At 44.4% G+C, this 15,026-nt stretch overlaps 1 protein-coding gene and 1 pseudogene across 1 annotated transcript; one reads left to right on the top strand and one right to left on the bottom strand.

The window, feature by feature from the left end:
* Positions 1 to 474: 474 nt before the first annotated feature.
* On the bottom strand, positions 475 to 5,648 carry LOC136541441 (branched-chain amino acid aminotransferase 2, chloroplastic-like; annotated as a pseudogene).
* Positions 5,649 to 7,298: 1,650 nt separating this feature from the next.
* On the top strand, positions 7,299 to 14,826 carry LOC136541401 (UDP-N-acetylmuramoyl-L-alanyl-D-glutamate--2,6-diaminopimelate ligase MurE homolog, chloroplastic). The gene is given in 13 exon segments (XM_066533252.1): positions 7,299 to 9,147; positions 9,296 to 9,354; positions 9,356 to 9,413; positions 9,511 to 9,686; positions 10,080 to 10,225; positions 11,674 to 11,876; positions 12,405 to 12,526; positions 12,704 to 12,825; positions 12,941 to 13,045; positions 13,130 to 13,220; positions 13,308 to 13,448; positions 13,711 to 14,127; positions 14,220 to 14,826. Coding segments are annotated over 13 exon segments (3,579 nt in total). The 5' UTR covers positions 7,299 to 7,472; the 3' UTR covers positions 14,484 to 14,826.
* Positions 14,827 to 15,026: the final 200 nt, after the last annotated feature.

The raw sequence follows: 15,026 nt of genomic DNA, 5'->3' as shown, positions 1-15,026 counted from the left end.
AGAGGGAAGTAGACACTACACAAAAAAATTTAATTGATAGTTTCTTTAAAATAATTTTTTGTCCAATTACATGTCCTTTTCTCTTCATTATCTATCTATCCCATCTCTTTATATTTTCGTTCTTGTATAGACATAGTTTTCTTTTTTTGGTCTAAGAAACAATTTTCTCCACTCTTCTTTAATTCCGATAGTATGTCACCACTTTACTTAGTGACATCCCAATTAATAAAATAGAAACCATTTTCGTTTCTGGTTACATCTTAGTCTCGTGGTTATGATTAGACTGCGCTCAGGCTACTACAGTGCTGTCTCAAAAAGGCACGATACACATTTGGGCCTCACAGCTCTGCCTACTCTTGCTTGATGTAATGTTTTACTCCAGCTTAACTCGGCCTGCAACCGGTTCTCCCTTGCTCAATCGCTCCGCCGTCGAAGTCAAATGCGAAACATGTATTGTGCCCAGTGCCCACGATAAAACTAGAACTTTCTTCGTTCAGAAAAGAAAGAAAATAACCAAACTAGTACTCGTCTCCGGCAGATGCTACAAAACTGAAGGGTACAGACGACGACTGTTATATTGTTTAAATACTATCTACGAAATATACAGCAGGACGCCATCGCATTAGACACTACAAAACTGTAATTGAAGAGGTACACATGATTGTGATCGTCTAGATGAGGATCATGCGAAGCCATCATCTGTTGGGAATGATCCACGGTGCGGGCATGATCCACGGTCAACTAATTCAGTTGCACAGTCCAGCCCATCCAGTCCTCGGTTTGACCCATCTGAAGACTCGTCAGTGAAGTGTATAGCTGCTGGGACACAACGCCAACACCTCGGTGGCCGTATTCCACTCTGCAAAGTGAACTCCCTTACATGTAATGATATCACTGCTAAATAATTCTCCAAAAAGAATAACATTTGATTAAAAGAATAAGTTGGAAGACCCATATTATGTACAAATGTTCAAGTGATTCGATCTTGCATAATGACACTAGTCTTCGTTTATTGGAGAGTCTGACATGTAAGGGGGCTTAAAAAAAGGTTTTGTTGTTTTTTCTGATAGCAAACAAAAGGGTTTGTTGAATTGTTGGCATTCAGTCATGCACTCAGAATATAATTGGGATGAAAATATCTGCATATTGATTCGCCTAGACATCCAGGCATGTCCAGAGTCCACGACACCACATGACCGACCTGAGGTCCTAGCTATACCTTGTTACCTAAGGCATGCCCCCAACACTGTACACCACAGCGCCTCCAAAACCATGTTTAGCAGTCATCGAGGACAATGCTGATGAAAGAAAATGACATTTTGCAATGAAGGCAGAAAGTGCACAGCAAAACAAGGTCGACAAATGCCAGTATACCAAACACTAACACAAATGATCAAGAGAGTGAGAAATTAAGCAAGTAGCACTTCAAATGGTTCATGGCTTGCCTCATGTATTCAAGGGACAATGCATGATAATGACTGTTAGTTACCTTATGCAACAAACAACATTAAGTTGATTTAAATGCATGTTTATTTCAATAAAAAACTGAGTTCTCAAGCAAAGATAATGTTTCACCTTTTCCCTTGATATGTAATACTCCCAACAGGAGACACGACAACAGCGGTTCCTGTGCAGAATACTTCATCAGCATCAAGCAGTTCATCCGCTGAAACAAGCCGCTCCTCAACCTTGCAACAGAAACAAAACATTAATTAATATTACAACAGAAGTTTTATCTTATGCATTGAATTTTCGTCATGATTTCAGAAGAATGTCTTGCCACCTCCAACTGGGTCAACATCACCACCAAGCTCTAATTTCATTCACTTAATGATACAGCCCACATAAGTAAAAGAACAAATATATTCTTTGTAAAATAGTATGTAATATAGTACCCCTGTTAATATTCACAGTGAAAGGGGAAGAACAGTGAGATGCACTAACAAAAATGAATATAGAAAGGGGAAAAAAAGACTAGGGGCTCAGCCAGTCAGCCTCCTGCCATATGAAATGGCACATGTGCAAACCAGGAATCCAACCATGGTTGCTAGCTCCAATTCTAAAATGAGCTAGCCAACATGGTTAGAGGCTAGAGCCCACTTGCAAAACATGGATAGATGGACCTAGGCTCACTATTTCCTGTCCCAAAACCACTGCTAACTTATATAAGCAAAGGCATTGAAGCTAATATAACAACTAACCTCCTAGATGATTTCTCAGTTCATGGTAACACAAGTAATTACCTGGAAGCCCTTACTCAAAGCAACATCAATTATACTTTTCCTTGTGATACCAGGTAATATTGTTCCTTTTATTGCCGGGGTAGAAATAACATTGCCCTGGTGAATAAGACGATAAATGGAATAAACACGTGTAAGTAACAGATGACATGCATACGCTAGCCCATAATTTGCTGAACTAAAGGACCTTAAGCAAAAGTAGGCACAGCATGTTCTATACGCTATACAAATGCAAGTCAGCAGGAAAATCGAGAGAATTCAACAACAGGTCGTCCTTCAGTAGATGATACAGTTCTGCAAGGTTCTAAGCTGCGAAGTGTGGCTCAACCTATTAGGTGACAATAGAGATTGACCAGGTGGCAGTGGCACTATATCCTATTGAACAGCCATGCAACAATCTGGCAAAGAACCTTCTATCTTTGTGTATAAAATAGTCCTGACCTGTAGGCCAACCTACAAATCAATGTGTTACAGACATGCTTCTGGTTTCCATTAGGTGACTAGGCACAAAAGGTTTATGCATGATAGGAGGTTAAAATTTTCAGTCACAAAGATTTACTCTACATAGAAGGCCTGACACAAAAACCCTTATCCTACTTCACTGGAAGAGCACACTTGAGAGTTGGGATACTAATGTGGTTATTATCAATTACTCATAGAAGACAGGCCTCATGACAGCCTTATCGTTTCAAGACAGATGTAATTCACCTAGCATTGCAGTCATGAATTAGGGCGAAATGAGAAAAAATTGAATTAAATAGGTTAACAAGCTTGGCTGATTACTAGCTTTCAGAACTTAAAATTATTGGACCTGCTAAAACCAAGATTCAAGCCAAAATAAAAAGGTGTTAGCAGTTTTACCTTGACAACAAAAATATTGCATGAAGAAACTTCTTCAAGGTACTTCTTGTGAACAGCGTCCAAGTAGAGGACATCAGAATAGCCCTTTCCTTTGCAATTTTCTGTGCCATCAACACCTATGCAATGACAAGAACACATGATGACAATCAAGAAGACTATACTGCTTAAAATCTGTGTATACAATATCGAATTTCTGCCACAGAATAATAGCAAAAAGTAATAGTTAATAATAGATAACGACCAATCATGACTCGTGAGACTGACTGGAATGTCAGGACATACACCATCACATCTAAGATATTTATCTAAATGACAAAAAAGCACAAAAACTATAGAACTTTATGGTGAAAATCTGATGTTCCAGTATAATTAACAGAAAAAAAAAGAATGCTCCTTGAATGTTGATAACAAAATACAGTGAAGGAAATACTTGGGTTTTAAAAGTCATTACGCATGAATTGCTTATTATGTAGGAAACAAACATATACAACACTGCATTTTTATGAAATCTCCATGACACTGTTCCATTCCAGTTTTTACCATATGCTTAGCTTCAAGTTTTGTCATTTCATAGCAAGGTACAGATGCTGCATTCTTAAGAATTGTATGCCACATTATATTCAATCACCTTTTTTTTTTTTGCAATTTGAATATTTGAAGCTGAAAAGTAACTACATTAGTATGTAATAAGCAACAGCAGTATCAGGGAGCAAGGTTGCAGAAATAACAGTGGTGTAGCTTCAATAACTTGCGCAGCAAAGCAGAATAGATAAATTACCGAAGCATAATTTCCTATGGTCTTCACACCTCCAGTACCACCAGGAGTAGCACGATGGAACTTGTCTTCAACTATCAAATTTATCGGTGCTAAACCTTCCTGCAGACACCAGTGAATACATTCAACAAATAATCTTTAGCTTGACGCATCAACATTCAACAATTCCATAGGTTGGTTTATCATAACCAATAACAGTACAACAATAACCATAATTCTAGTTGCAGGCTTGCAGCATAACTTTAATTCCACAGCACAATGCCATGGGGCACATAGCACATGGTTTATAAAAGTACATCAGTATCTAATCTAATGATTATTTATTTAAACAAGTATTTTACAAAAATAGTGGAAGCAGAATTTTAAACAAAAAGTACCAACCTTAAAGTAGTTCCCAACAGGAGAGACAAATATAATAAATGTATACTCAGGAGCAGGTGCAAGACCAAGAACAGTCCCACTTCCCATAAGTAAGGGCCTAATATACAAAGAACCTTTACCAGTAGGAGGAACCTGGAAGCATAAGATGTTTGATAACCAATTAAACCATGATCATAAGTAATGGGTATAGCACTACAAAAGTACCCTAACTTTGTATCCAGTGAACCTACCCATCTCTTATTCGCTAGAACGGTTTGTTTTACTGCATCGATAAACTGCTCGACAGAAGGTGCAGGCATGCACATCCTCTCAGCACCTGTTTGCATCCTCTGAGCATTTTCCTCTGGGCGAAATAATAGGATGGATCCATCAGTTTTCCTATACGCCTTTAGGCCCTCAAACAATCCCTATAAATCAGACTCCACATCATTTTGCCGCAAACAATAGAGTATTTATGCCTTCAAAAGTATTCTGCTTTCAACTAATCTGTTCTACCACAGAATATATGAAGCAAAGAGATCTATATCCTACTAACCTGTCCATAATTCAGGACTCCAGAAGATGGACTCAGCGCTATAGGTCCAAAGGGCACCATTTCACCCTCGGAGAAGTTGCCATCCGTCCCACACTTTGCAATATACATATAATCAGTTTGCACAATCCCAAAACCCAGGTTCTCCCAGTCCAAATCAACTGTTTCAGATGTTTGCCTGCTAAGCAGTAAGTGCCATGACATCAGAAGATCATAACTACATCGAGGACATGAACACAATCGTGGACAATTTGGTGCAAGAAAATATCAATGACAGGTACATGCCAACCAGGCATGCTATAACTATAATGGAAATGCCATACGTGTAGCTGCTGGCTAAAGAAGCTCTGCATGCCCTTACAGGTCCAGCCTTTAGTGGGAGTGACGAGATCGAATAAAGACGATTCTGAATCTGCACGAGCAAAAAAGCACTGCCGCTTAGATTATTAAACGCATAGGCATAAAAAAATTACTGACCACTTCGTTGATTTAACACCACGGATTCCCCTCGTACCAAAATTCCCCACCTCCCACTCCCGATCAATCACCTCACCAGATTCCACGCATCCACACCAAAAAGGCGTCTCACACAAAACAGGTAAACACAACGCTAACAGCAGTACAGCAAGACCTGAATAGACGACGCCGGTGGCGTCGGCGAGAGAAGGAGCCAGGTCGGCCGTGCGACGAGCGGCGCGGCGGCGCGGACGGCGCCGTGAGAGGCGACGCCGTATTCCATTTTCCGCAAAGCTACGCCGTGCAGGCCGTGGGGGGTTGCTCAGCAGGGTCTAGGGTTCCCTGCGGCAGAAGTGCAGAACAGGTGGGCAGTGGAGGAAGGAGACGATGTCCAAATCGGACTGGAATTTGCACGGGAAAAAATGGGGGTGGTTGCGTGGATAATATCGGTACGATGACGTGTACTTTTTTTTTCCTGACGTGTAGTTGTGTACAGTAGGTGACCGAACCATGGGGCCCATAATTGCTCGGAGATAAAAAAATAACTAATTACACAGTTTGATCGTAAATTACGTCAGTGGATGATGAGAGGCGCCAAACCGCCAAGTAATCCAGCAGGCCAAAAGGTTTTCTGGCAAAAAGACCCACCAGCCTTGCAGTTTCCCATGGTTCATGGAAGTCGTTGTTAGTTTGTTAATTGTTACACATGGACACCGGCCTCCGGCGGCTCCACCTCCACTCGTAGTGCTCTTGCTATCCTCACGTTAGAATTGCAAAAAGAAAAAAAAAACATGGATGTCGTTGTTAGTTTGTTAATTGTTACACATGGACATCGGCCTCCGGCGGCTCCACTCGTAGTGCTCTTGCTATCGTCATGTTGGAATTGCAATAGCTAGTTTAGGCTTTATATAACCCAGAACACTTAAATAACTTCTAAGAAAGTCTTAGCTATAATCAAGGAAGCTAAATATGCGTTTGGATTAAGGACAAGCAAGATAGGATATATTCGTGCATAATTTTATCATGGAAGTAACCCACTTCGTGTTTAGTTGAAGGGATAAGTTTATCTTAATTTTTTGTTTGGCACTGTTAGTAGGCGTCATCCATGAGCTTTCTTTTTTCTCGAGCCTTATCTTCCCCACGTGCATTGGCAGAAGCAGGGCGCGCCTCCCAATCGCTCCACCGTATCTCCTCTCCCCCGGCGGCCTACACCACCTCCACTACTCGAGGCACCCGACTTGCACCAATGGTACACCCCTTCCTATATCGATCAGCCACACCTCGCGTCGCCTGCGCCATTGGTCCACAATTGGCCTAAAAGTGTTGCCCATCCATTCGCCGCAAACCCTTGGCGCCGCCCGTTCATTCTATCCACCACAACCCCTGGCGCCGCCCGTTCATTCGATAGAGGAAATAGGGCCTATTTGGTGCGGCTCCCGCACTCCGGCAGCGGAGCCGCACCAAACGATGCAGGTCGGAGGAGCACTTTTAGCGCGAAATGGGTGGGGAGGAGTCATTTTCTCGTACGGCTTTTCGGGCTTCAACATAAGGACTATGGCTCCAGTCAGAACACAAATAAGCGTACTAAAATGTACCGGATCCACGAGAGGAATAGAGTCTAGTAGTATCATCACCTGCGAAGAACAAGAGGGAGAAATACCATGCCAAAATTTTGGCATGAAAAAAACTAAACTAAGCTAAACACTACGGTAGCTCCTCAGGCCTCAGCTGCCTGCGCCTATGAGGCGGCCGGAGGTAAAGGGGGCCGACGGAATCGACGTGGAGATGAAGCCCGGTCGCAACGGCACAGGCACGTTACTGGTCATAAAAACCAGCCCACTAACCAGTCCCCTTCAGCTTTCCAGAGTTGGGTCCATATGTTTGGTGCCCCGGCCCATATGTTTTGTGAAACCGCTCGGTCCATAAATTCAAAAACCAGCCCACTAATCCAGTCCCCACCACCTCATCCCCTTCTTCCAGAGTTCCGGTTCTCCCCAATCCAAAACGACCAAAACCTCTCACCAACAGCGGCTGCAGCGCACACCTTCTCAGGCCACGGCGCGCCTCCCATGGCCACGGCGCCCCTCGCCTTCCGCCTCCCCTTCCCATTCCCCTCCGCCTCCCGCCCTCCGCCTTCCAGAATCCTAGCCCCTCCCAACCCCCGCCGCCTCCCCCTACGCCTCGCCTGCCGCGGCCGCACGACGGTTCCGCCCGCCCACCGCCGACGATGAACCTCCTGAGGCCGCGGAGGACTCTTCCCATGGCCTCAACCGCTACGACCAGCTTGCGCGCAGCGTCGGAGCGTGCCCGGAGCCGCCAGCCGGAGATCACCCCCGACAACCCGCTCTTCTCGTCCCCCTCCCCGGCCGGAGGCGGCGGCGGAGGCAGCTACGACCCTGACGACGAGTTCTTCGACGAAATTGACCGCGCCATCGCGGAGAAGAGAGAGGAGTTCACTCGGCGCGGACTCATCAAGCCGTCCCCTGCTTCGCCGCCGCCGTCGTCGTCGCAATCGCAGCCGGAGGACGAGGACCTCGCCGACGAGCTCTCCCCTGAGGAGGTGATCGATCTCGATGAGATTCGGAAGCTTCAGGGACTCAGTGTTGTATCCGTGGCGGACGAGGAGGATGAGGAGGTGGAGGGGGGCGAGGACGAGGACGGAGACGATGGATTGCCGCTCGACGAGGACGGGGAAGGCTTTGATGTGGCCGAGGAGCTCGGCCTCGAGGGGGCTAGGATGCGGCAACCGGCCTTCCAGATGACGCTGGCTGAGCTCCTTGACGAGAGCAAGCTCGTCCCGGTGGCCGTGACGGGCGACCAGGACGTCGCGCTCGCAGGGGTGCAGCGCGACGCCAGCCTGGTGGCGGCGGGCGACCTCTTTGTGTGCGTGGGAGAGGACGGGCTCGCGGGGCTCACCGAGGCCGACAAGCGTGGGGCCGTTGCCGTCGTAGCTGACCAGGACCTCAACATCGAGGGCACCCTGGCCTGCCGCGCGCTGGTCATTGTGGACGACATTTTGGCCGCCCTCCGCGTGCTCCCTGCCTGCCTCTACAGGCGGCCGTCGACGGACATGGCTGTCATAGGTGTCACTGGCACAGACGGCGTAACTACCACAACTCACCTCGTCAAAGCAGTGTATGAGGCCATTGGGGTGAGGACTGGCCTGGTGGGCGTTCTTGGGGCCTATGCCTTCGGCAGCAACAAGCTTGATGCACGGCCTGATGCATCTGGTGACCCCATTGCTGCGCAGAAGCTGTTGGCGACAATGTTACACAATGGCACTGAGGCAGTTGTGTTGGAGACAGCCACTGATGGGATGCCTCCATCTGGTGTGGGCAGTGAGATAGATTATGACATTGCTGTTTTGACTAATGTTAGGCACACTGATGGGGAGGATGGCATGATCTATGAGCAGTATATGAGCAGCATGGCCTTTCTGTTCTCCAGAATGGTGGACCCTGAGCGCCATCGTAAGGTGGTGAATATTGATGATCCATGCGCCCCATTCTTCGCAGCACAAGGAGGGCATGATGTCCCTGTGGTGACATATTCGTTTGAGAACAAGAAAGCTGATGTGCACACTCTCAAATACCAGCTTTCCCTGTTTGAGACGGAGGTTTTAGTTCAGACGCCACATGGGATCCTCGAGATCTCCTCTGGGCTGCTTGGAAGAGATAACATCTACAACATCCTTGCAACTGTGGCAGTTGGCATTGCAGTGGGTGCACCACTGGAGGACATAGTCAGGGGCATAGAAGAGGTGGATGCGATCCCAGGCCGGTGTGAGCTAATCGATGAGGAGCAAGCCTTTGGGGTAATCGTTGATCATGCGAGGACACCAGAAGCTCTGTCGAGGCTTCTGGATGGTGTAAGGGAGCTGGGACCACGCCGGATTGTCACTGGTAAGATAATTTTACTTGTAGCTTTTGTTAACAACACACACTGCCTACACAGAGCTGTATGAAATGTTGATTATTTGTACATGCTACTATTTTCTCTATTCTGGTTATAGCATGGGAACTGAACCTCCTGCTATGCTGTTTAATTTAGTTGTTGGATGTTGCGGAGAGAAAGAAAGAGGGAAGAGGCCGGTGATGACAAAGATCGCAGGCTGATAAAAGTGATGTTGTCATGTTGACATCAGACAATCCAGCAAACGAAGATCCGCGTATGATTCTTAATTAATATCTAATATGTAGACCAGATCTGAGATTAATGCATAATTGCCCTGAACTTTTACACAAATTTGTTGTTCTATTCTGCAGTAGATATCCTAGATGATATGTTGGCAGGAGTAGGGTGGACCATGGAAGAATACTTGAAATATGGTGCTAATGATCATTACCCATCCCTTCCAAATGGGCATAGGCTATTCCTACATGATATTAGAAGAGTTGCAGTGCGAGCTGCTGTTGCAATGGGCGAACAGGGTGATGTGGTGGTAAGTTTTCTCCAAGTTTTATGTTATCAGGAAGCCTTTTTCTGTAGTTCTGAGCTTGTGACCATATAACTGAATTGTGAAGAAAAATTTGAAACTCGTAGATCACTGCCTCCGTACATTGATCTTTTTAACAGAAAAGCCTTCAGAAGACGACATTAACCCTATCATATTAAGCATTTAGGACTTCAAAATATAATCCATGTCTCACTACAAGCATGCAAACAATGTTACTGTTGTGGTATCACTATCTAGAAAGTGGTAATTGTGCTACATTAGTGTTGTGATGAGAAAGTGGTCTTGATTCTTTAAACCACACAGTTATAATGCAGTAGTGTTCACCTGTCTCACTTCTTGGGTTCATCATGATCCTGACATCTATGCTTCTACCTTCAGGTTATCACTGGCAAAGGGAACGATACTTATCAGATTGAAGGCGATAAAAGTGAGTTTTTTGATGACAGAGAAGAGTGCCGAGAAGCATTACAATACGTCGATCAATTGCATCGAGCTGGAATAGACACCTCAGAGTTCCCTTGGCGGTATGTTTCCTCTAAATCAGTGGTTACTAGGTCATCTTTCGTGAGTTTGGGCTTATCGCCAGATTGCTGAGCCCTTTCAAAAACATTTTTCCAAGCAGTACAAAAAAAAATGCCCCGACCCTACTGTGGAAAAAATCCAAAGAAATCATAAACCTGTTAATCTTTAGAACTTGAATTCCTGACATTGTCCTCGCAACTCATGATTTCACATGCAGATTCTATGAGAGCTTCAGCTATACTGATTTTGTTGCTTGAAACTCTTTTTTTTTTTTGCGAAAATGTTGCTTGAAACTCTTATCTCACATGAAAATCGCCAATTTATTGTCTTGTTCTATTTGTTGTTACAGGTTACCAGAAAGCCACTGATTTTGATTTAGTCAAGATAGTCGAGTTTATCAACTCAAGGAGCAACATCAGACTCCCAATTTAAAGAACATATGCTTTTCGAAGATAGGATATCCAAGTCCTGCAAGAAAATTACTCCTTAAGTGCTGAGTTTTCTAACCAAAGTGTTAACAGCTAACAAACTGCTAGTTTATTAGCTATTCAGTTACACTGCCATACTAGTTAGTAGATAACCAGATGGTACAGTAAATGTTGTACTAGTTCATGCAAGTAAATGAGGTGTAGCTGTGAAAGTAGATTGATGAAGGTTCCTGATGTGAAAAGTCAAAACACAATGTAAGGGGGGCTTCTGGTGTCACAATTTCAAAATGGTTTGTCCCATGGCAGTGATTGTAAGATCTTTTTAAAGTTATGCCTTCTGTTATTCTGCCATCTAGATTGATGTGTACTACATCTAAAAAAACAAAACCACAGTATCTGCACTATTGCTATCCCAGTACAGCACCACCACCTTTGAATTGGTTAAATATCCTTTATTGAAAATTGAGTGGTATTATATTGCTCATTTGCTGCATGTTTTGTACTTATCAATGTGGCTGGGCCTCTGCTTTTGTTATCAGACATATGTAGCCAATTCTGCCCCGGATGTTAAACACTATACAAGATGGATATTCTGATATTCTACATTAATAATTTAATATGTCTGTAATTCAATATTTTAATACTAGATATTCCAACATGCTCATCTTATACCAGTATCTGATTTCAGTTTTCTCGATGATGTTATTATATCCTAGCTTCATGCCGTGTTCTTTGCTCCCAATCAGTTGAAACTTGAACCAGCAAAATATTGCATAGATGACTGATGAGTTAGTCAACTTTACAAGGCATTATGAAACAAGCAGAAATTTTGTCTGATGTGACAAGTGCTCACACTGAGTTAAGAACTGCAGGTAGCCTGGGAACTTCCTCCTTGTCTCTGTATGTCTCTGTCGCGTGCCATTGGCTTCCTCCTCGCACGGTGTCACTGTCCCGCGTCCAAAGTCTCTTGTATGTTATACTAAGTCCAACGTCTGCGTGTTTCTTATGCCACTTGCCACCAGACAAGGAGCTCTTTTAAACCTAGGCTTCACAGCGAACTCTGCGAAGAAGTTGGCGGCAGCGATGGAGAAGGTGTTCGTCGTGCTGCCGGCGGAGTTCAAGGCGGGACAGTCCATGCTGTCGTGGGTTCTCGATCATTTCGGCGGCAGCAGAACCACGGTTGTGATCACACATGTGCATGTCCCGCCACAGATGATTCCAGTGAGTACGTGTTTCTTTATCTTATAATATGCTTTTACCTCTCGTTCTGTTGCTCTTGCAAATGGTAGTTCGATGATTCTGGCCACGGGAATTCGAGGCCACTGGCCACATGAATTGATCATGATGTATTGTGACCGGCCACATGATTCTGGCCACGAGAATTCTCCTGGCTAACGTTTCCTGTAGTTTGCTTGTTTCTCGTGTTTCAAACTTTCAATAAGGCGATTGTCCAATCGGACTAATACTTTATATGTGTATATATCAGATTAAATAGGATATGTACTAACTGTGGTGAAATATTGGATTGTTACTTCATGTGACTGTAAAATGAATGTTAGCCTAACCATAATCCACTTTTTTCCTGTGGGCTGCGAACAATAATATTACCTTGCCTTGAGGAGAAGAAAACTACTCTGTGATTTCTTTTCCAGGACATGCAAATTCTACCTGTGCCTGCTGTGGATAGGAGATATTAGTTCTGCTTGTGCCTGCTGTGGTTAGATAATTTTATTAATTCTATCTTTCTATGCAGTGGGAGTTAAATTCCACTCTAGTAAACTGAGTCCGAAGCAAGTGAAACTGTTCAGAAGGATCGAGCATGAGAAAGTGGATAAACAGCTAGACGGATATGTTCATCAATGCTTAAAAATGAAGGTGCTATTTTGGTCCTTCCTCATGTTTCATGACCACTGTGTTGGTGTGTCATACACTCGTATATTTTACATTTACCTTCTTTATATGGTTTTGGCATGCAGTTAACAATTTAAAAGTTAGCATCAAGTTTCAAACTGAACAGGATGACTGATAGGTCCCCATGTTTTGCAAATTCAGGTCAAATGTGAGAAACTAATTTTTGAGAAGGAAGACGTTGTAGCTGGTCTGGTTGAACTCATTGTCTTGCATAAAGTCACTAAGCTAATTATTTCAGGTGCTGCAGACAGGCAATATTCAAGGTGAATCTGACATAAGTAAATCCTCTTTTTTCAAATTTGAATTCTGTATCTGGTAAACATGGAAAATTATAAATCCATTATGTATCAAAAGTACATTCGTCAACTTTGGTTTCAGAAAAATGGACAAACCTAAATGTAAGACAGCAACAGAAATTATGCAGAGAGCTGATCCATCATGCAAGATTTGGTGTGTTTGCAAGGGACAACTAATCTGTACCAGGTACAGCCTGAGTTGTAACTTTTGGATTTCTGGTAGCTAATGACAATGGGGGTCACAAATTTCTGATCGACTTTTCTATGATAGGGGTGAGGAAGAGGAGATTGCACCATCAGCCACACCTTTTCTCCCTGATTTTCATCACCAAGCTCTGCAGTTAGTACCTTACCAGAAAGAGGTGTGACAGAGTATTTAATGAGATCTCCTGATTCTAATGATTCTGGCAAGCTTAAATTTCTGTTTTTTCCATTATACTGGTGTGTAGGACGACGTCAAGTCGGAGTTGGGGTTGTACGATGAGCTAAAAGAGGCATGCATAGCAGCTGAGAACTTGATGAAGAGAGCCCTAAACGAATCTTCCAGGCGCCAAAAGGCAGATGGAGAAGTGGCCTCTGCTCTTCAGAAAGTACAATTCCTTGCCCCTTGAGAAGTAAAAAAATCTTACAAACTTATTAATGGAGTTGCTATATTTCAGGCAGCGCCTGAATTTTCAGGCAACAATCTCGTACAGTCAATCAGTACAATTCAATAACAAAATTACCTGTTGCCTGAATAACAACAAAAAATCAGATACGTGACGTATATAATAAATGGCTTATTAGACCACTGAAACATTCTACTAGTTGCATACATTTTTTAGATTTTGATGAGAACTCTGAACCTTGCAGGCAAAGGAATACCAGGAGTTGTACTTAGAGGAGACGAGAAAGCGTGAAGAGCTTGAAGGAGCTCATGCTACAGCACACCGAGAGATCGCTCGATTAAGGAAAACAAACCAGGTGCCCGTGGACGAGCAAAACACGGCAACAGACGAACTCCAGGAGGCAATGTCAGAGAGATCGTCCCTGGAAGGCCACGTCGTCGATGTGGATGCCGTTTTCGGAACGGCCGGTCAAGTAACTGAGGCACAGAAGGAGCATGTCCAGATACAAATCGATCTGGGCACCGGTGAAAGGGACCTGGAACTGGAAATTCAAGCGCTGCTCAACCAGAGCAAACTGGCCGCGTTCTCGCCGTCGTCCGTCATTGAGTCGCCCTACGACGAAGATCGCGTCCCGTCCTACTTCCTCTGCCCGATCCTTCAGGTGGGTGCCTGCATCCTCCTCTGAGCACAGTGCGTGGCGCTCTGCAAGACAGACAGTTTGTGAACATGTTTTCCGCGAGTCGATTTTTGCAGGAGCCCATGAGGGATCCCCACGTCGCGGCAGACGGGTTCACGTACGAGGGCGACGCCATCAGAGGCTGGCTGGACGGAGGGAACGATGCGTCCCCCGTGACCGGGCAGCCGCTCGCGCACCGGGAGCTGGCACCGAATCTCGCGCTTGGTGCCGTGTTCCAAGATTACACGGCGATGAAGCGGCGGCAGTACCGATTCGGTGATTCGCATGACACCGTTGCTGCACTTCAATTTTTTTCCTCTCCTGTGGGCAGTGAGCGGTGAGCTGCGCTTGCCAGGCACAGATCACGCCGCGCCCGTTTGCAGGCTCCTGTACAGTTTGTGCGTACAAGATGAGATATATTAGTGATGGAATAAGAGGAAGAACAGCGTCACGCTATAAATACTGGTGCCTTGTGCGAGCTTTTTGATGAACACTGGAAGACACCCCAATGACCCAAATCCATCCGGATAGGATGCCCCAAAGAGGCAATAGCCAAGATCCTGCCTTGTTTGGTTCGCTCCCAAATATTATTATCGCATCTCAACTTAGGTAAATTATAGTTGTCACAGAAAAAATGGCCACCAAAATGACAAAATCATACACACTTCTGGTAAATTTTGGTAAGTAATGAGTCTATGGTATTTGGGACAAAATACTAAGTGCAGCACATCATAGTTTCATCACTCAGCCACATGACTCTTTAAAAATTTGTGACATTGTAGCAATACTTAGCAGCGAATCAAACGAGCCCTCAAGTTGCCAAGAAAAATTTTGAACGGCCATGAAAAATCGGCTACTTCTAGATCGAAGTTTGGCTATAAAAT

This window comes from Miscanthus floridulus, chromosome 1 (assembly GCF_019320115.1).
Source record: "Miscanthus floridulus cultivar M001 chromosome 1, ASM1932011v1, whole genome shotgun sequence".
NCBI classification, from domain to species: Eukaryota; Viridiplantae; Streptophyta; class Magnoliopsida; order Poales; family Poaceae; genus Miscanthus; species Miscanthus floridulus.
This window is presented reverse-complemented; position numbering and strand designations above follow the sequence as displayed.